This window comes from Pan paniscus, chromosome 5 (assembly GCF_029289425.2).
Source record: "Pan paniscus chromosome 5, NHGRI_mPanPan1-v2.0_pri, whole genome shotgun sequence".
NCBI classification, from domain to species: domain Eukaryota; kingdom Metazoa; phylum Chordata; class Mammalia; order Primates; family Hominidae; genus Pan; species Pan paniscus.
This window is the reverse complement of record NC_073254.2, coordinates 71,961,055-71,982,618: the sequence shown is the minus strand read 5'-3', so window position 1 is coordinate 71,982,618 and position 21,564 is coordinate 71,961,055. Positions and strand designations below refer to the sequence as shown.

Genomic DNA, 21,564 nt, shown 5'->3' with positions numbered 1-21,564 from the left:
ACAAAGTAATTCCAATTCTGAAAACCTACCCTAAGAAAATGATCTAAAATACAAATAAAGGTTAACATATAGCATTATTTTATAGAAGGAATAAAAAACTGGAAATGGTCTAAAGCTTCCCAAAGGGAGATAAATATGCTATAGTACAGATATACAAGAAAATATAATGTAATCACTAACAATAATGTTTTTAGAAAGATTTTAATACTAAAGGAAAAAATATTACAATATTTATAAAAATGGAAAAAATAGTCACATAAACTATAATTTCAACACTAAGTAAAAAACAACAACGACAACAACAACAACAAAAACATAGAAAGGTCAGGGTGCGGTGGCTTATGCCTGTAATCCCAGCACTTTGGGAGGCTGAGGCAGGTGGATCACCTGAGGTCAGGAGTTCGAGACCAGTCTGGCCAATATGGCGAAACCCTGTCTCTACTAAAAAAACAAAAATTAAACAGGCGAGGTGCCCCACACCTGTAATCCTAGCTACTTGGGAAGCTGAGGCACAAGAATTGCTTGAATCTGGGAGGCGGAGGTTGCAGTGAGTGGAGATCGCACCACTGCCTGGGCGACAGAGCAAGATTCCATCTCAAAAAATAAAAAATTAAAATTAAAATTAAAAAACATAGAAAGGATAAACATTATTTCTGAGTAGTAATGATAGGTTTTTCCTTTTCCTTTCCTGTATTTTCTAACTTTATTTTTTAAATAATGAGACTATATTATTTTTGTATTTAGAAACAAACTCCATCTAACTCATCTATCCTCAATAAAAGTATGCCTTAACCTTGTATTTACGTAAATAGCTCATTCATTTGAGATCTTTCTGTAAAGTTAGTTATCTCTACTCATTTAACTTAAACTTATCAAGCAGTTCAGCACACTGTTGTTGAATTAAAAGAGCTTTCTACAGTGCCCTAAATAAAGTAAGGGTAACAAGTACATGGTATTAAGAACTTCAATTTGAATAATGGAATGAAAGCAAGAAAAAAAAATAAGTTTTTAGTAATTGAAGGGGTTTCACCACTTTAATATACTTTATTCACTTTACTGCACTTGGATTTATAAGCATAACAAGGCTGTGCCTTTAGATTACCTGAGGTGATTGAGCAGAGGCTGAAGTCTTTCATCAGACTGCACAGCAGGCAAGGACCTGGCTGTTAACTAAAAGCAGGGAAGAAAATTAGTAAAAACAGCAAAGGCCGAACACCGAACATATTTGAATACTAAATGTAAAATGAGCTGAAGGGCAGATAGGGAGGCAATACTTAAAAATATAAGGTTCTATTTCTCTTTTTTCAAATCAAGAAATTATATAAAAACCTGACACATTACGTGATCAAAGCTAGCTACATGGTTCTAAGGACATAGGGTATGTCACTAAGCTTAAAAGTAAAGAAAAAGGTGAGCAAAACAGAGAGTAAAAGGGAGTGTCCTGAGTTCATGAAAAAGCATTCACTTATGAGACTATTATCTTTGTAAATAAAAATGGAAAAACTTCTAAGTGTAAAATTGTATAATAACCAATCTTGTAGCACTGAGTCCTAAGATGATGAATAAATTGGGAAGACAAATTCTGATTTATAGCTAAGCCACTGTGAAATTGGTTACATACAGAAGTGTATGTACTTTATTCTGTCAGACACATGACTATAAGGAACCAAGGATATCTTTCAAGTATACAGAAGCAACTCAAAGTATTTAATATTGAAATATGACCTCAAATTGAGCTAGGAAATAAGAAGTCAGAGCCAATATTGTGTACCAACTTGACAGCATATCATCAAAATGTGAATTTATGATCTATTTTATTACAACAATATTAATTATATATCTATGTATCTCTATTTTCTTCTCTGTTCTTAAGAGAATACCTTTTTATAAGAATTTGACACAAGGAAATTAAAGACATTCATTCAAAGTAATCAGATAGCTTGAGGTAAACTTAATAAAACATCAAAACAAAAATAAAAGATAAATGTCTTCAAGATTCAATTATGATCAAAATGGTTCTCATATTTTGCTAATCAATCATTTAACAATTCACAAAAAAGAACCTTAAGACAAGCAACAAACTGAAAGATATCCTTTGGGTTTATATAGTGTATCCTCTCTTTTTAATTTTTTTCAAACATTAATTACAATTTCCTAAAAATGGAAAACAGACATTTAATTCATCAAATCTAATTTTTATATTATGCAAATAAAACTATCATCTAAAAATATCTTTTATATTTTTGAAAAAAAGTTGACCAAAGTGCCATATTCTAATAATAATGGAGAAGCTTTCCCAATTTTGTACAAGAGTCAACATGTCGACAGTTACTAATTTAAAATACAATAAAGTGAGACAATTAATCTGCTGCAATTTTAGCACAATCAACAGACTTTCAGTATCCCTGAAAAATACTAAGTATTAAAATACTAAGTACTAAGTATTAAAAAAATACTAAGTAACATATATGTAACATATAAGATGTTATCAAGGTTATCAAATTCTATAAACAAAACACTTTAATACTTTAATACATCCTTTATCTGTTAATGTCAAATCCTGTTACAAAATGCCATTTTCATTGTTCAAGAGATTTCATGTCTCAGAACCAAAGCTGTGTTCTAAAACGATTTAAATGATTTATCTAGACATTTCAAAAGTCAGTTCTCTGAAAACAGAGCAGACAGAGTGGGCTTTTTCAGTCACTTCTGTCAATCTATATAGTATGCTTTCTAATAGAGGCAAACAACACCTCAGTAACAGCAAAATATTCTAGACATCTGTTAAGTCCATATAGGAAAGATTTTCAAATCTACCCCTTCATCTTAATTTCAGTCTTCATTTCCTTTTCCCTAAACTACTAACACATCTCCACTGTTGTTTCTGCTGCCATTCTTGCCCCTTCCCTAATTTATACCAAGGTCAGAGTGAAATTTTCAAAATGAAAGTTAACCACACCCCTAATTAAAATCATCTAGTAATTCCCTCTGGCTCCCAGGGTAAAGTTACTACATCAGTCTTTCATCAGACATTTTCTTAAAATTTTCCTTTTAGGTGGCATTACTGAAACAATAGGCACAGAATGATTGACTGACTATACAGCTTCTGCCAATTCCACAAAACACAATGACAGCACATCAGGTAGAAATTTTCCATAGCTCCAGTTTTCTGGAACACATGTGCTCGACGGTTTGAGTTTTCCCATCCTCCCCTTCCCACCTCCAACTTACTTTCGAGATTGAATCTCTGGCAAGAATGATTCCTAAACCAGGGAGAGGCCAATGCTCTGAGTAAAATTATTTCAAGGAAGATTTCTGAGTTTTCCAAAGGTTTTCTTTTCAACTTTTAAAACAATTAGCGCTTACAAAAACAGCATGCATCTCTTCATGTTAAGGATATGAAGTAATAAAGCTATTCCAAAGCTCTTTAAAGTGGCAAACCCATCTGCTAACCTTTTGCTGACAGAATGCAAACTTCATTTTAGGAACTATTGGCTCCATTTCTTCTGAAATTTTTCTCTGAGCTAACGTAGTTACTACTTACATCCACTGGACTGTGAGTGGTAACTGCATCCCTAGCACTTGCAACACAACAGATGTTTAGTTTAGCAAGTATGTAATTTCATTAATTGATAAAAATGAAAGTATATGTCTATGTTTCATAAAGCTTTTAAAATTCCTGCTTTGAGCAAAACTAAATATAAATCAAAACTAAACTAAGTAACAATTATCAAGCCTTCCAAGAAAGCAATACACTGTCACAATGAGATTTTTAGCATTTCCTCTACAACTAGAAAGCTGTATCTACCCAGGTTAAATCGACTTTTGCTTCCAACTATGTTTTAATTTTTTTTCTTTTTATAGAAAACACAACAATGTACCGGACACATAAATCACCAAGAATGAAAGAGAAGGAAGATCTATCACAGTTTGCATCTGCAAAGCCTAAACGAGTTGTTTAAGTTTGGGCTATTTCATGGGAACCATCATAGAATTTGGCATAACTTATAGCTTATTTCTCATTATTGTTGAAAGGTTAGGGGTGAGTTAAGATGTCCTTTCATTATTAAAACTATATTAGCACACTGAATTAACCAATACAGTTTCCACTGTTTTTAGACAAGTGTAACAGATCACTAACTCTTATATAAATCTCATTTTAAAAATTAGTATTACTGGGTAAATTTTGCCCTTTGACATCTATCTGGTTACAAAAATAATTCATTTTACCAACTAATAATCCTCCATTAAATGCCAATAAATCAGGTGGTTACTCCAGACTTCACCACTACACAATATATCCATGTAACAAAACTACACTTGTACCCTTGTAAATTATAAAAATAAAGAAAAATGCCAATAAATGTCAAATACGTTCAAAGTACAAGAGACAAAAGAGAGTCTGGAGGTGCCTGATCCAACTTTGTCATTTTATGCATGAGGAAAGCAGGTTCCTCAGGCCACAAGCAACTAGTTGCTGGCATGGCCAGAAGCCTTCACCTAATCTCAGAGCACTTCTGTCTCCTTTGAGTCCCTCACCCCTCAAAACAGGACAGCACTCTTCAAGATTTACTTTACCTCACAGATTTTTAGTCTTTAAGATTCCCAAATTTTTTCATGGAAAATTTCTTCACATCATTTGGGATTTGGCTCAAATATCACCTCCTCACAGAGGCCTTCCCTAACCTTTGGTAAAGGGTAACTGATGCTTTACCAAGGGTTTAGAATTTTATTTCTCAAGATATACTATAACACGCACCACCAAAAGATTGACCACAACATAGTTCCTTCTTTTTTTTTTTAAGACAGAGCCTTGCTTTGTCACCCAGGCTGGAGTGCAGTGGTGTGATCTTGGCCCACTGCAACCTCCAACCTCCGCCTCCCGCATTCAAGCAATTCTCCTGCCTCGGCCTCCTGAGTAGCTAGGATTACAGGTGTGTGCCACCATGCCCAGCTAATTTCTGTATTTTTAATAGAGATGGGGTTTCACCATGTTGTCCAGGCTGGTCTCGAACTCCTGACCTCAAGCGATCCACCCGCGTCGGCCTCCCAAAGTGCTGGGATTGTACACGTGAGCCACTGCACCCAGCCATAGTTCCTTCCTTCTAATCTATGTCTCTCTGATTTTTGGTGGAGGGGGCTAGGTCACTAAATGATTGTTAGAAATAAAGCAGAAATATTGACTAAATCTATACTTTCCCAACAAAGGTTTGGTAAAGCAGTAGGTATTCCCTAACTCTTCGTAAAGCAGCAGGGTATTCTAACCATTACTCAGGTACCTCACAACATTTATCACTATCTGAAATTATCTGATTAATTTTCTTACTGTGTCTTTCTCTCATCACAAGAATTTAAGCTCTGTCAGGGCAGGAACCTCTTCCATCTTGTCATCACTTTCCCCCGACTGCTTAGAACAGCACATGGTATGGCATGCAGTATGTACTCACTAAGTTTTGTAGAGTGAATGTAAGGTTTACCCATCTGAAATATTTCCAACAGAGGCATAGGTTTAGAAAAGTCTGCCCTAGACACTGATCCTTTTGGTCTTGTATTTCTAATTGTTTTCATTAGTAAATATGTCCTATCAAGGAGAGGAGTCATACGCGTTTCTCTTTTCATTTCCAGCTAAATGGAATATCCAAGACCTTCTGTTAAAATGAGGGCAAGTGCACTACCCTGCAATGTAGTTGAAACTGTGACCTCCTGGTTCAAAAGAAACAAGTAGCCCAAAACTAGCAGTCCAAAACTCAAATTATGGATTGTCAACTGAAAAAGGATGAGGTTCATAAATCTGGAAAGAGAAGCTTTATTTCTCATAAAGGGTTGCAGCCTGCCGGATGGCCATTCTGATAGGCTAGGAAGTGTAGCCTCTGCCCGGAAGCCAGAAATAGACACTTCGAGGGACGAGCAAAGGAAATAGGAATTTATGCTGAACAGGGTAGCCAAATATACATATTTAATAAGCTATAGGAGGAGTCATGAATATTTATGAGAGGAGAAGCATGTACACATGCAATTAAGGTTCACGTCCCTTCATGAGTCACGTGTAAAAAAATGGCGGCATTAGCATGATCCAAAGGTGGAGCTTTCCGGCATCGGATGGTGAAGCAAAGAATATGAAAACCCTCACTGCACATCCTGCATAGACTGGCCTGAACCATTCTGTAGTTAGTAGTCTCTTGTCAGGAGGGAATGTTGGTAAACTGTTGTGTGGAAACTGCAAAGGGAAGGGTGAGCATCAGGTGGTTGGTTGATATCAGGGATGGAATGAGTCTTTCCTGAGGGCTCATTTCTGTTTAGCCTAATGGCAGTTAGCAAGAGATGGGGCATAATGAGGCATGTCTGACCTCCCATTCCATCATGGCTGGGAACTCAACTTCCAAGGTTTCTCTAGGGTTCCCTTGGCTGGGGGGCTTAAAATTTTACTTTTATTTCTTAAAATATACTATAACAGTCACTACCAAAAGAGTGACCATGACATAGTTCCTTCCTTCTAATCTATGTCTCTCTGGTTTTTGGTGGAGGGGGTTGGGTCACCAATTGATTGTTAGAAATAAAGCAGAAATATTGGCTGAATATATATTTTCCCAACATTATTAAAAATTTCAAACACACAAAGTTCAAAGTCGTTTACAGTGAACAGCCATTTAAAAGAACAAAAAAACCTAACCAGCCAAGACTGAGACTGCTTCAAAAATTTATATAAAGTAACTAAGGAACAGACAGTGTAAATATGACTGTATTCAAATAAGACTCAGACCAATGTAAAGAAATAGCCTTTGTTATTTAAATCACAATGCTAAAATAAAAGTGTGTGTTTAAACACCTTTCAAGATATTATTGCTATATAAATAACTTGTAGCTCCTGGTAGGTTAGTTATTTTGAAAGAGAGTCCAAAATACCTGTCTCAAAACACCCCACATAAAAAGGACATAAAGTTTTAAAAACACTGAAATCCAGCCAGGCACAGTGGCTCATGCCTGTATTCCCAGAACTTTGGGAGGCTGAGGCGAGTGGATCACCTGAGGTCAGGAGTTTGAAACCAGCCTGGACAACATGGTGAAATCTCGTCTCTACTAAAAATACAAAAACTAGCTCGGCGTGGTGGCGGGCGCCTGTAATCCCAGCTACTCAGGAGGCTGAGACAGGATAATCGTTTGAACCCAGGAGGCAGAGGTTGTAGTGAGCAGAGATCACACCACTGCACTCCAGCCTGGCTGACAAGAGCAAAACTCTGTCTCCAAAAAAAGGAAAAAAAACCCTGAAATCCAATAGTAATCATAAGGTAAATCTACTCAAATATAGAAAAATCTGGATGTCATATCTTTTCAAGAGTAAAGCAAACAAAATATTTTTTCTTTTTAGACTTCCCTCTTAAATTAATTTGTTTAATATAGCTAAAAATAAACTTGATCAGGATGGAAAAGGTAATTGTTAGAATTACATTATCTATTCAATAACACTTTTTAACAAGTGGGGTAGGAAGCAATTTTGGTTGCACCTAGGAAAAGCAAGAGGAAAGGAGACTAGGGACAGTGAAAGCTTTGGTTTTATCAGAGATATTCTCATCCTTTCCTTGGATTCAATCCAAGAAAGTTCTGAAGCACATACAATCCTCTAAATTTATGCCAAGGAAGAAGTAAAGCTCTGGAGACTGAATCACTTAACATGTTTGCAATTCTGTTTCTTAGACTTTAGCTTATCTCTCTTTTCATTGTATTGGTTCTGTAAATAACTAGGAGAGACCAAACCTCCCTGCTTCCAATCACTGACCTTTGTTACAGATTAACAGGCCTTCTTTATTGTCCTTACCTAACTCAGACCAGATGGCACCCAAGACTCCATGACAGTTACATCTTCAATGTGGAATGTTAAATATCTTTCCAGAAAGAAAAAGACCGCCTTAACTAATCAAATCATTCTAAGTATGCATTAAGCCTAACATAGAAAGATGTTGAAATTGTGTTAAACTTCCCTACGTTTTGTCTATATAAGCAATCCTATGCTTTTACACTTTGGAACACTGCCTTCCATTCTTTGGAGTCTGTGTTTCCCGTATGGCTAGTCCAAACTTTTTGCTTGAGTAAACCTTCTTTCAACTAGACTCTGACCCTTTTGATTATTTTAGGTTGACAAAATGTTAACACTGGTTAATTCCTAGAGGTAAATACACGAATGTTCTACTATTTTGCATACATTTGTGTTTGCAATAGTTCAAGAGAGGCAGAGAGTGAAAACTGACTTATTTTCTAGCAGGGTGAGGAATGGCTTGGAGGAGGGCAAACTAAAGTAGAGGCAAAGAGGTCAAAAGGGTGGCACATGCAGTGATCTAGGGATCCAAGATGAAGAGCCAAATTATGGCAGAGGCAGTAGGGACAGAAAGGAAGACATGTACATAAGAAATATGTAAAGGTATGCTCCACAGAACTGACTGTCAGAGAAGGGGAAGATGGAGAGGACGTGCAGGTAGGTAGACAGCTCTATCAGCTGCAAGATAGTGGCTACAGAAGAGGAAGGTGGGAAATGAAGGAAAATTGTAAGTTTCATTTTAGGCATGCTGAATTTGAGGTGCTTTCAACTAACTAAGAGGTAACTAAATATATATGGATGTAGAGACCAGGAGAGATTTACATTTAGATTTAAGTGTTATCAGCAAATAAGTAGCAGATAAAGCCATGAACTGCCTAAACCTTCCCATACTATATGCATAAAACAGGGATGTCCAACTGTTATTAACTAGTAGCTCATTAGAGCACTATGTTGAGGGTTCATTCTGTAGAGAAGAAAAAGTATTATCTTTCTTTCCCATCACTAGGTTCAGGACTGAGAGTCCTATAACAAAAGACAGATTAACAAGAGTAAAACATACAAATTTAAGTTTTATGTGATATGGGAGCCTTCAGAAATGAAGACCGAAAGAAAAAGGGAAACGTGTGTTTTTTATGGACAGTTGTGCAGAAGTATGACTGAAGGACCAAAGGGTATAGTCTAATGGTAATTAACTGGGGGGAACTTAGCAAGTCCTGTTTGTTCAGAATCTTCTCTTTGTCCCTGTGTCTTCAGATATAAGACAGGTTTAGGAAGGGCACATCTCTAATGAAGGTTTTATAACCTACCTCAGGAGGAGGTTGGCTAGGGTTTATGGCCTGCTTCAGAAGAGAAGGAGTCAGGAGAAGGTGAGAATGACCTTGTTTCTGTTGTTCCCTCAAATGCCAAGAAGTATGTCCTAAATGCCATCAGTTACAAGCCACATCCAGGAAACAGTACATATTGAAATGTCTGCTCTGGATAAGGAATGGGAGATTAGAGATATCTGTCGGGCATGTGCCATTCTTAGCTGGAACAGGAAATTTTGCCAATAGACTTGAAGTTGTGTAACATTGATTTTAAGCGATTATAGATTAGTTAGAAAGCATAACCAGTAGCTCCTATAACTCTTGTCGTACACCTAGAATAAATGAATTTCACTTTGTGAAAAAATGTTCCTCTGCCTCCAGCTATGAAGCTGACTGTTGCTCTTAAAACCCCCTAAAGGATATTCTGCTGTTAGCCAATTGCTATTTTGAAGTAGAATTGTTTGAAAGGATTGAAAAGGGCCTGTAGGAAGAACATATTTTTCATGATTTTCTTTTTCAAATGATGAGCATGAAGGGAGGGAACAAGAATACACAAGGAGGTAAATACGTAAGCAAATATGGTAAATGGTTCTTAAAGAGTCAACGACACTTTAAAAGCAAAGGTGGCCCAATCTGTTGAAAATGAAGAACAAGAGGGTGGCTTCATTTTAAAATAATGAATCCCTTCTCTGAACTGTTCACCCAACACTGGCGAAATTAAAACACATAAAAATGACAGGAAAACAATGCTCACTTGGAAAATATTGCTCAATTTTGTTCTCTGGTGTTTTCACCCTCTACCACTCACTTCAGCTTCCTTACAAAAACTCAAGAGGAATGACAATATCAAGAAATCCAAGACAGGTAATCAGTACAATTTAGGTCCCTTCTTTTCATTTAATATTGCCTATTCAAAGAACCAGAATAGTATTCTCTTACAGTGGTATTAGGGCAGTGGCACTTATTACTTACAAATGACAAAGAGATAAATATTATTTATTATGTAAAATGACAAAGAACCAAATTTACGTTTATTTTAATGGAAAATAAATAGGGAATATTTTTCAAAATGTCTTTGCATTCTCCCCATTTCATACAAGATTTGAGATGGCTCCTACTGCATTTTATAACTCCCAAGCGTGCCAACTCAAAATCTAGAATGCCAACACTTTTCTAGTAAATTAAAGATGAATAGGTTATGCTTATATATGTATTCTAAGAGATAAACAATTTATAGATCAGGAAAATTTTTTTAAAAAATCAAAAGGCAACAATTTATTTAAACAGACCTCACAGCAACAAAAAGATATAGCTTTAAAGAGAACAAGTTGTTCAACAGAACTATCACTTTTATTACTGGGACCAAGGCAGATGTCAAATAAAATTAACTTTTACAAGCAGCTGCTCTTTTAACTTCATTGATTTTAACAACAGACAATCCTGTGTCTTTTGAACTACATTTTCTTATAATAGCAACAGATCCCAATTACAAACCCCAAACTGTGAGATTCCACATTACATTTCCCCTTGCTCCTGGAACCAAATTTGTTCTCCAGTTTCATGTTCTCCCTTGGCAGGCTGAGATGCTGTTCATCACTAATCATAACAGTCTAGTGTTCAAATGCCCACAGCACTTTTTGGTTTCCACAGGGCTCTCACACACGTTATTTCAGGGGATCTTCACAACAGAGGTGGTTTCATCACAACAATGCTTTGATACACGGAAATTTCTCTGTCAGCTGGCTGCAAACATGATTTTCAATATGTAAGCTCTAAAAAGCAACCAACGACCTTGTCAAGCAAAACGCATAGATTCCATTTGAGCTCTAAACATGCCCAAGTAGTTTAATTTCCAAAGAATATTAAACAGTGCAGAGTTAACAAGATATTTCCAGTTCAGGGGTCTGGATGATATGAAGAACCAAGGAAGCAAACCTGGGAATAGTGCAAGCAGACATCCCAGTGCTGATTTTTGATCATGAAACCTATGGTGTGAAAAGAAGCTTGTTATTCAAAGGCTAACCTAAGCACCCTAGTGATGCTCTACATCACTTAGAAATGTAAAACAATCGCTTGAGCAAGGGGAAAAAAGGTATTAAGAGATATGCAGTGATAAATGTACATGGATCACGGACTTTTCTCCCTTGGATATTATCTCTGAGGCTCCTCAAGGCCTCTCAAACTGTTCAGCCAAAGGTACCTGGAACATTCAAGGAGGGTGAACCACAGGTGACCTTTATGCCCTAACCATCAACTTCCTTTAATGTCATATAGTTATCTTAAAAGTGTATACAAAATTTACATTTGACTCTAGAACATGTTCTTGCTTTTACTATAAATATGTTTAATTATTTTACCACTGAGTTACACAGTGCCATTGTTATCCTATGGTTTTATCTATTCCTTAGTATAGTTAGCCCCATACATTTGGCCATTTTATTACTTTAGAAAACATATTACTACATTTTTACTCCTTACAGCCCACGTGAGGTAAGTCTTTGGTGGTACAATTGAGGCTGGGAGTTGGCTGAGACAATTCTGGATCTTTTCACTGTGTTTTCATGTGACTACCACTGTTCAGAGAGACAGAGATGACTTTTTTTTGAGCCAAAAATCGTTTTATGCAAAGACTCTAAAAACCATTTAAATTCCTAGATTTTTTCATTCACTTAATAAATTTGTGAGGCAATAACTGAAGTTCTAAAATTCCTTATTATTATTGTATTTTCATTCATCATTTTTGTCTCCTAAACATCTATACCATATTTACCTAAACATACGTTTGTCAATTTCTTATTTAATGTAAGAAAATAAACGCTTATCTAGGTTTTCCAGAACCAAAACTGTTCCTTTACTGTTTATTGTAAGCATGAATCTTGCACAAAATCTTTTTATGTGGAAGTTTCTCATAGAAATTCCTAAATACGCACATAAATTCTACTATGTACACTGGAGTTACCAACCATATCTACAGGCTTCTAGTAAATGTTTAAAAGAGGGCCCCGACTGAATAGTGGGTTTCATAGTGCATGTTGTGTATCTTCTGTCAGCAGTATAGGCCATGATTCCTTTAACTTCCTGCTGAGCCTATTTCCAGACATATAACCTGCCCATTACACTGGCAATCTTACCATTTTACCTAAATATTACTAAACAGTGTACCACTTTTTGCAAACATTAAAGATAATCTATTCTGCACTACACTTAAATAAATTCTTTATTAAGTAATCTAAAATCAATGTCAAAGATCCACAATTATATTAATTACCAAAGTGAAGAGACACAGAAAAGACATGTATATGTAAATATACACTATATCATTTTCTGCAGGAACTCTTTTTCCCCCAATTTGGACTTTCATTAACATTTGGGAATGGCTATAAAACAATTCAGAGTGGGCTGGGCGCAGTGGCTCAAGTCTGTAATCCCAGCACTTAGGGAGGCCCAGGCAAGAGGACTGCTTCAGCTCAGGAGTTTGAGACCAGCCTGGGAATATAGCAAGACTTCATCTCCACTAAAAATAAAAAAAAAATCAGCTGAGTGTGGTGGCACGTGCCTGTAATCCCAGCTACTTGAGAGGCTGAGGTAGAAGGATTGCTTAAGCTGAGGAGATCAAGGTTGCAGTTAGCTATGACTGTACCACTACACTCCAGCCTAGGTGACAAAGCAAGACCCTGTCTCAAAAACAAAAACAAAACGAAACATCAAGGTTATGGGGAGTGGAGTGTAGGAGGTGGACAAGATTATTACTAATGCCTCAGTAACAGTAATCTGTTGTGTAACAAAACATAGTCCTTGGAAATGCACTTGAAGAACTGAAGGGCAAGTAATCAACAAGAATACATAGAGATTTCCATTTCCCCAACAGCTGAACCTCAAACCACTGATCCAAATGTATAATTCAAGAATGGTAGCCCCAGATGGCTAACAACATACCTCTAATGTTTATGTTAACAGATGCAGCAGAAAGTATTCATTTGGTTAGTGCTTCAGCTACTTTTCCTTGCCTCTGTGACTTAATTTTCTCTGCTCTCTTTTTTTTTTTTTTTTTTTTTTTTTTTTTTTGAGACGGAGTCTCGCTCTGTCGCCCAGGCTGGAGTGCAGTGGCGCGATCTCGGCTCACTGCAAGCTCCGCCTCCCGGGTTCACGCCATTCTCCTGCCTCAGCCTCCCGAGTAGCTGGGACTACAGGCGCCCGCTACCACGCCCGGCTAATTTTTTGTATTTTTAGTAGAGACGGGGTCTCTGCTCTCTTAGAGCACAATGACGTCTTCCTTGATAGATATCTTGCCTTTGTAGATGTTGAAAATGTTTTAAAATATAGAACAGCCCAGTGTGCCTCTACATCTCACTCAGTTTATTTATCTAACTGAAATAATCAGATATTGCACTATTTTTGGACTCATTCGGTTTAAATTTAAGCTATTTTCTTTATTCATAAACTAATACTACAGTTTTTCTTTAAAAATAAATGAGACTATTACATAATTTTGTTGCTCTACTAAAGGATTTCTATTTTTAAGCCCTTCTAAAGGGAGCTTCTTAAACTATGTGACTAACTTCAATTACACATAAACATGTTTTGCCTATTAAAACTAGAGCCTTGTGATTAATTATAAAACTTTCCTAATTATATTTAAAACAAAACAGAACAAGAAAAGTAAATAATTTCCATTGCTAACACAGAAAAATCAATAGAAACCATTGATTATGAAATGAAAATAGAAAAGTATAATGTCTTCACTGTGATAAGCACATTTATGTCAATTGGAATTTTCACCTCAGCCTTCTGATCCAACATTACATAGGATGCATTTCACAAATGTTTAATTCATCACAAATTTAGAGACAAAACTCATTTAATATTATTGAGGATGTTGGAAGGAAAATGAAATAGACATATTTTGAAATGTTGTAACAAACACATCAGGGTTGTTCCAAATCCTTTTTCCATCTCCTTTTTATTTTCCTTACAAAACTAGGAATCATCACAAGTAGCCACCTAGATCACTGATGTCTTCTCATTTCTAAATTCATAGAAGTTTCAAATGACACAGAATTCCTTTAACAACACAGAAACCCCTGAATTTAATGTATTAATACCAGTAAAAATATAAATCAGTTCCCTGTTAACTTAGGTCACCTAGTAAATCAAATTACATGCAAAATTCCTTTCTTACGAAAAGTAGATATTTTTCTTATTCTTTGTTTCCTTTAGGTTACTACATTTTTCTATCTCCTTTTAGATTAGAGACAATAATTAGATTCTACAGTAAAGAAAAGATGCTGGTCTAAAAGTGAAAAAACCCTTACCTGCTTGCATAAGTTTTTTAAAAAAACAATGTAGCTATTATAACAACTGCCTATTCTTCTGAGTGCCCAAAATGATGAGCTGCCGCTTTCGTGATGGAATGGACCCTAGCTAACACCATACTGCAAGCAGGAAGGATGTAGATTCCAGACCACTGTGACATACTATTATCTGTACCTGCCCTATCCTACTCAAAGTACCAAGGCATAAAATCAAGAGTCGGGGTAAAGTAAGCATGTTTGGGGATACACTTCCTAAGAGTAATCATTTTAATATATCATATTTGTAAAATGCTCTTTGATATCAGAACAGTTGGCTGAGACTTTTAAGTGACCTTGGACATACAGTTGACTGACTGCTTTCCAATAACATTATTTCATACTTTCTGGCACAATCACACTGATAGTGTTTGATGGATAACCAGACAAGCAAAGGACAAGTCTGAGCAATTGCCATCCTTTATACTTGACGTCTTCATGTTTCATTACACATCCTAGGAAAAGGGAAAAGGAACAAAAACCCATAGGCAATGTTAGTTCCAAGAGGTCTCAATACACACAGGAAGCCCCAAATAGTATTATTTTGAAGCAGCCACAATCTTTAAATAAAAATGCACTTTGTTGCAATTAAAGAACCACCAACAGTTATAAAACTAGGAGGAGGGAGAGATTTTCATCTTGCATGTCTTAGTTAAATTTTGTTTTCTTTAGTAAAATGTTTTGAATGAATGGTCACAAGATCCTCTGGACAAAGCACAGAGCACCAAATGTAAAGCTTGATTTTCCTGTTCTGCTATTTGTGCCTGATTTATTTCTCCCTCAGTTTATTTTAATCAAATGCAAATTAATGCCAGCATGAACTAAAATCTATCCTACTAAGATGCTTCAACAGTGCTCTCATGTGAACTATCAAAGAGTTCACATAATTTTAAAGTCAACTACCAAAAAACACATGTGTTTGCCATAAGTTGCCACTGATTTTTTAAATTACATTAACATTACCTAAAAGTATAGTAAATATTTTTGGTTAAAGACATATAGTAAACATATGGGCAACAAAGGACTTAAGGAAACAGGACATTTACAACAGTAGGCTGTGACTTTTCACCAACATTCTAGCTGCAGATCAAGACAGATGATTTTTTGGCCCCTATGCAAGGCAAGAATGAAGATGCTACTCACTAATAGGAGCAAGAATAAATCTGGAAGAAAAACTAAGAGAGATTCAGTTTTGTCCATGTTAAGTCTGAACTGCCTGTTAAGCATCCAGGCAGAACTATCTGGACTTAAGAAAATAAAGCTGTAGAAATCAATCAATCTCAGAACTTTTTGTAGATTTATGTGCTTTGACGTAATTTCTATCCTTAAAACTAGAGCAAACATATAATGTATTGCTGTATTAATGCTCCTTTTTATTACAAGCTATAATAGATACAAGTATCACTTGCTACAGAACTATCCAGTTCTACAAATTCTTAATAAAATGGAAGTCTTAAAGGCAGTTCTTAAGTTGCTCAACAATTCTCAGAATATTGAACAATTATTTGCTTTAAAGATGTGCTGACAATACAGTAGCTACTAGCCACATGTGGCTACTGAGTTCTTGAAATGTGGCTAGTCCAAATTGAGATATGCCATAAAATATACACAAAATTTCAAAGACTTAGCATAGAGAAAAGAATGTAAAATATCTCAATAACTTTGTATACTAATTATATATCAAAATGACAATATTTGCAATATATTGGGTTAAATCAAGTAAATTAAAATTAACTTCATCCTTTTTTTTTTTCTTTTCTTTTTTTTTTTTTTTTTTTAGAGAGAGTTCTCCCTCTGTCGCCCAGGCTGGAGTGCAGTGGCACAATCTGGGCTCACTGCAGCCTCTGCCTCCTGGGTTCAAGCAATTCTCCTGTCCCAGCCTCCTGAGTAGCTGGGATTACAGGTACCCACCACCATGCCCTGCTAATTTTTGTATTTTTAGTAGAGATAGGGTTTCACCATGTTGGCCAGGCTGGTCTCAAACTCCTGACCTCAGGTGATCTGCCCGCCTCGGCCTCCCAAAGTGCTGGGATTACAGGTGTGAGATCAGAAAATTTTAAATTACATATGTGGTTCACATTTCTATTGGACAGACTTCTGTCCGGTACACAAGCAATAATAACATGATACTTAAATGAATTAAAATCTAGGAGCATGAGGACATGTTGAAAGGAGTTAGCCATCTTGCTTTAGGCAGACAGTAAGGGAAGGGTCCCCGGACAACCTCTGACACGCCCCACAAGTGTTTACACCAGATGTTTTGTGCAGGTAAGGGAACTTACACAGGGGGCTTGCCTAAACATGCCCGCAGTAGAAAATTCCATTCCTTAACACATGCGCAGTAGGGGAAATAAATCCATATGGAGCGGCTCAAACTAAGGGGCCACACGCACACTGGAAGGACTGGGTGGAGCTGCCAGGAATTGGCATCTTATACAAATAAGGAACCCAGCCTCGTCAGCTTTTAAATAAAAGCCCTGGTATTCAACTGTGAGGGGGCATCCAGCAACCTGCATTCAGGACCCCTCTCTTTGCTGAGAGCTTTCCTTTTGCTTAATAAATTCTACTCCACTCAATCTCTGGTGCCTGTGAGCCTAAATGTTCCTGGTGGTGAGACAAGAAACCAAAACTAGCTGAGCTAAAGGAGCAAAAATCCTGCATCAATGTGATTAAAAATCATTTATGTTATATGTTATTGTTAGAAAATCATCTATTTCATTGTATCTATGGCTGTAAAAGCACGTTTCTAAAAAATACATACTGCAATATGAGATCAAAGAAAACAGCATGTACACACTCCCAAAAGTAAAAAGAGATGTATCTCTTTAACGAAAATGCTAGTAACTTCTCCCAAATAGTTATACAAAATTACAAGGTTATGTATCATGACCTGCCACCCTGTATCTTTTTCAATCAGGAAGGTTATATAGAAAATATATCCCTTATTATGTTGAGAAATACTTTATCAAATGCAATATGAATTCATAAATTTCTTTTGCAAGTTTTGAATTATACGTTATATAGGTGATTTCCCTCGCCTCAAATATGCAGAGTAACTGAGAACATAGGGGCTGAAAAGATAATCTGGTCTGACTCATGTTCCATATGGATAATCTATGCTATCATTCTAAAATATTTTAGATTTCTTTGGTTTTGATATTCCTAAATTTCACTACACTACAGTTTATCAGGATATGGGTTTTTCTTGTCTTTCTTTCATGATACTCTTTTAGCCCTTTGAATGTGAAGTCTTTGTTCTTTCTTAATTCTGAACAATTTACCATCATTATTTATTTGAATATTTTTCTCTCCTTCAAATTCTTTTCTCCCTTCTGGGAATTCTATTATTTGAAAGCTAGCACTATTATCTCTCTCCCTCCATGTTTCTTAGCTTTCTTCAATATTTTCTGTCTCTGCCAGGCCAGGTGCATTGACTCACACCTGTAATCCCAATACTCTGGCAGGCCGAGGTGAAAGGATCGCTTGAGCCCAGGAGTTTGAGACCAACCTGGGCAACATAGTGAGATGTCTCTTCAAAAATAAAAAATATATATTTTCTATCTCTGCTTTTCCTTCTGCCTTCAGAGGTCCTCAACATGATATTCAAGTTCAACAATCCACTTTTATCTATATCCATCCTATTTATCTGATTAAGCTCTTTACTTCAGGTCCTATATTTGTCAATCTAATATTCCTACTCTGTTCTTTTTATGACTTCTTGTTTGTTAATACTGCTACTATTGTCCTTTATTGCTGAATACATTTATTATGTTTATTTTTAATTATTGATCCCTCGGTTCGATAATTCTGCTTCATGAAGTCTATACTATTCCTTTTGTTATCTCCTCATATTTTCAATAGTGGCTGTACTCTCCATATACTTATTTTGGCTTCTGGGATCATATTCAACACAAGCTATGAGCTACTAGGTCCAGAAACATACATGAAAAAAATGGCCAAAACACAAGTCCTAGTACTGTCCCTCTTGGTGAATTTGAGAAGGATGGAGGGGATGAGCCACTGGCAACAAAAATCTCTCTTGATCACTCCAGTTTGCTGCCTACCACCAGGAAACTCCTTTAAAATGTAAATCCTTTAAAGGGTAACTCTTTTAAAGGGATTAGCCTTTAAAGTCCCAGAAAGCAGCAGCACTGGAAGAAGGCAATCTCAGTAGGGTATAATCTGCATGCTCCAGGAGGAGTCAGTGCCCTGGGGCAGCTGGTTGGCTTGTACCTGTTTTCATCAGCTCCTCACCCCATCAGCCTTTAGTGCTGCCCTGAAATAACCCAACTAACACCAACTTCTGTGGCAAGGGGCAGGCAATCATTGTCTCAAAGCAATTGGAGAAAGTCACATCAAACCTCAAACTTCAAAGACAAAAAAAAAAAAACACTTAAAACAATTTTGCTTCTCCTGGTTGATGCCTCAGGACACCCTGCGCCCTACACGAAACCACATACACAGGCATACCAATTTGCAACAGCTTCAGTCACCCCTATAATTTTTCATAGTTATTTTAGGTATTTCCTCAGATCTCTGCTTTCCTCTTACTTCTGTAGTTTCTCCATGGTTAGTTTTGGGAGAAGGAGCCAACAGCCTATATTAACTCTCCATCTTGACAGAATCCCAAATAAGTTAACAAAGGAACAGCTCCCTGTGCTACCTTTACCAGTGTAGGAAACTGGTAAAATATTAGAAAATAGAATTACCTGTAAGGATTAGTTCATGACACTGAGTATAAATAATCTAACTCTTTTCTTTTTTCTGGAGACGGGGGTCTCACTCTGTCGCCCAGGCTGGAGTGCAGTGGAACGATCTCGGCTCACTGCAAGCTTCGCCTCCCGGGTTCACGCCATTCTCCTGCCTCAGCCTCCTGAGTAGCTGAGACTACAGGTGCCCACCACCACGCCCAGCTTAGTTTTTTGTGTTTTTAGTAAAGACGGGGTTTCACCGTGTTAGCTAGGATGGTCTCGATCTCCTGACCTCATGATCTGCCTGCGCTGGCCTCCCAAAGTGCTGGGATTACAGGCGTAAGCCACTGCACCCGGCCTAAATAATCTAACACTTTTAAAACACCACACATACTCTTAAAAATGCAAACAAATCTCAAATCCAGTTGCCAGACTAATAACCAATAATTAAGAATAATTCTTAAAACAGAGAACTCTGTTATACTCCTAAGCATGAGATGTTTCAGTTACAGCTTAAGGATCCTTGGGAAGCCCACTCATGTGCAGCCTGTGGCCCCTTGCACAGCCACATAAGGATGTGCCTGGGCCTGCATTTCCTTATAAAGAGATAAAGAGTTCTCACAAGCTGTGCTGCGCATATCTCTTAGGGACTATCTTTCCCTGTTCTGGGCTGGAGGTTTATTTCTTTGTTCTGTTTAAGCATGTGCATCATATAGTACCTGGCCAACCTCACTGCTATATCTGGCAAGGAGAGAACAGGGTTGTTCATCTGTAGCACGAGGGGATGAGGGCACACCCATAACCTCCCTGCATTGGCTGCAGGGTGAGACCAGCTGGACATGGGGACCAACTCACTACTGAAGCTGACTTTGCCACCTCTTCTCTATGTGAGTAAAGTATTGTTCCATCCACAGCCTGTGTGAGTCGTGTATCTCTTCAGGAATCCAACAACTGCAACCATGTGGTGGGCTGCTCCTGACAGTAGGTGTTGTTATGCTCCTTGCTGTCCTCCACACAGTGAGACTCCTCCCCTGAAGGTGGTAACAGGTCTCACTTGCTCGGTAAGTACAAAAACATTCTCAGAATCATTTCTCAGTAAAATTCCAAGTGACTACTTAATCTACATTCTACTTTTGAACTAATTACAGTTTCTACTGCCAAAAAGGCCCAGCTTTGAAACCCTGGTGTATAGACTAAAGTTTTCCCAAGAACACTGCTCGTGGAGTAGACTACTTTGCAGATTAAAGATGAGGCGGGCAGGCTGTTGCTAAGGCAATAATCCTGGGAAATGTGGTTTGCTGGGATTCCAACCAATACCACCAGAAAACTTATTGGCCATTCATTCTAGTGGGGTTCTCCTTTTCCAACCTCTTTCAATATAAAATCAATATTATGCATGCTCTGATTGTAGTCAGAGATTACATACTAGGGATTTTAATATAAATAAAACTGAAAGGGGAATTCAGAAGTCAGATGGAAAGAACATAGTAACAAATGATGTAAGCCTGAGTTGAAGGTCAGACATGCCTGAGTTCAAATCCTAGCCCTTACTAGCTATATGACCTTTAATTCATTCCTTAGTGCCTCAATTTCCTCATCTGTAAATGAGGGTACTAGTCCCAATTTTACACAGCTACTGTAAACTAAACTTTACTGTATTAATTAAAATTAATAAATGAAGGGAACATATAAACAGGCCTTCAACTATATATTCAACAAATATGCATTATATAAAACAATGGACTATGTGCTAAAAGCTAGTGGCTGCTGCTAGTAACAAACACTACTAAAACTCCCACCATCACCACTACTATCACCTCTCCTATTTCGAATTAATTGACTGAGCTTCACTCAGAATTAACATGCTTACCCTAGAGACAATTATTTTAAGAGTACATTTACAGAATTCCAAATTATTTCAATCCCCAATGTGTTCAATTTGCTTCTTTAAAAAAAAATCAAATTATTTATTGCCATATGGTTTTTAGTAAAATGTTTCTTCTACAAGTTAAATGTGTTTGCTTCTAATTATTTCTAAATGTAGTGCTTGTAGTACCATAAAAATAATTTTGAGATCCAAATTTCATTGATCAGGCCAGGGGCAGTGGCTCATGCCTGTAATCCCAGCACTTTGGGAAGCCAAGGTGGGAGGATCACTTGAGGCAAGGAGCTTGAGACCAGCCTGGGCAACATGGTAAAACCCCATCTCTACTAAAAATACAAAAATTAGCCAGGCATGGTGGCATGCACCTGTAGTCCCAGCTACTCAGGAGCCTGAGGCAGGAGAATAGCTTGAACCTGGGAGGCACGGGTTGCAGTGAGCCAAGATCACACCACTGCACTCCAGCCTGGGCAACACGGAAGTTTCCATCTTCTTGTCCATCTTTAACAACATGAATATGTCATAG

The 21,564-nt window shown here is 37.1% G+C and overlaps 1 protein-coding gene across 3 annotated transcripts in view; it reads right to left on the bottom strand.

The window, feature by feature from the left end:
• Nucleotides 1-21,564, bottom strand: part of PRIM2 (DNA primase subunit 2) — a 427,261-nt gene that overhangs the window by 137,217 nt on the left and 268,480 nt on the right. For all 3 annotated transcript variants that reach the window (XM_063604933.1, XM_055113695.2, XM_055113696.2), the window contains one exon: nucleotides 1,103-1,170. In XM_063604933.1, coding sequence (XP_063461003.1) covers nucleotides 1,103-1,170 — 68 coding nt within the window. The remainder of the gene's footprint in view (nucleotides 1-1,102; nucleotides 1,171-21,564) is intronic.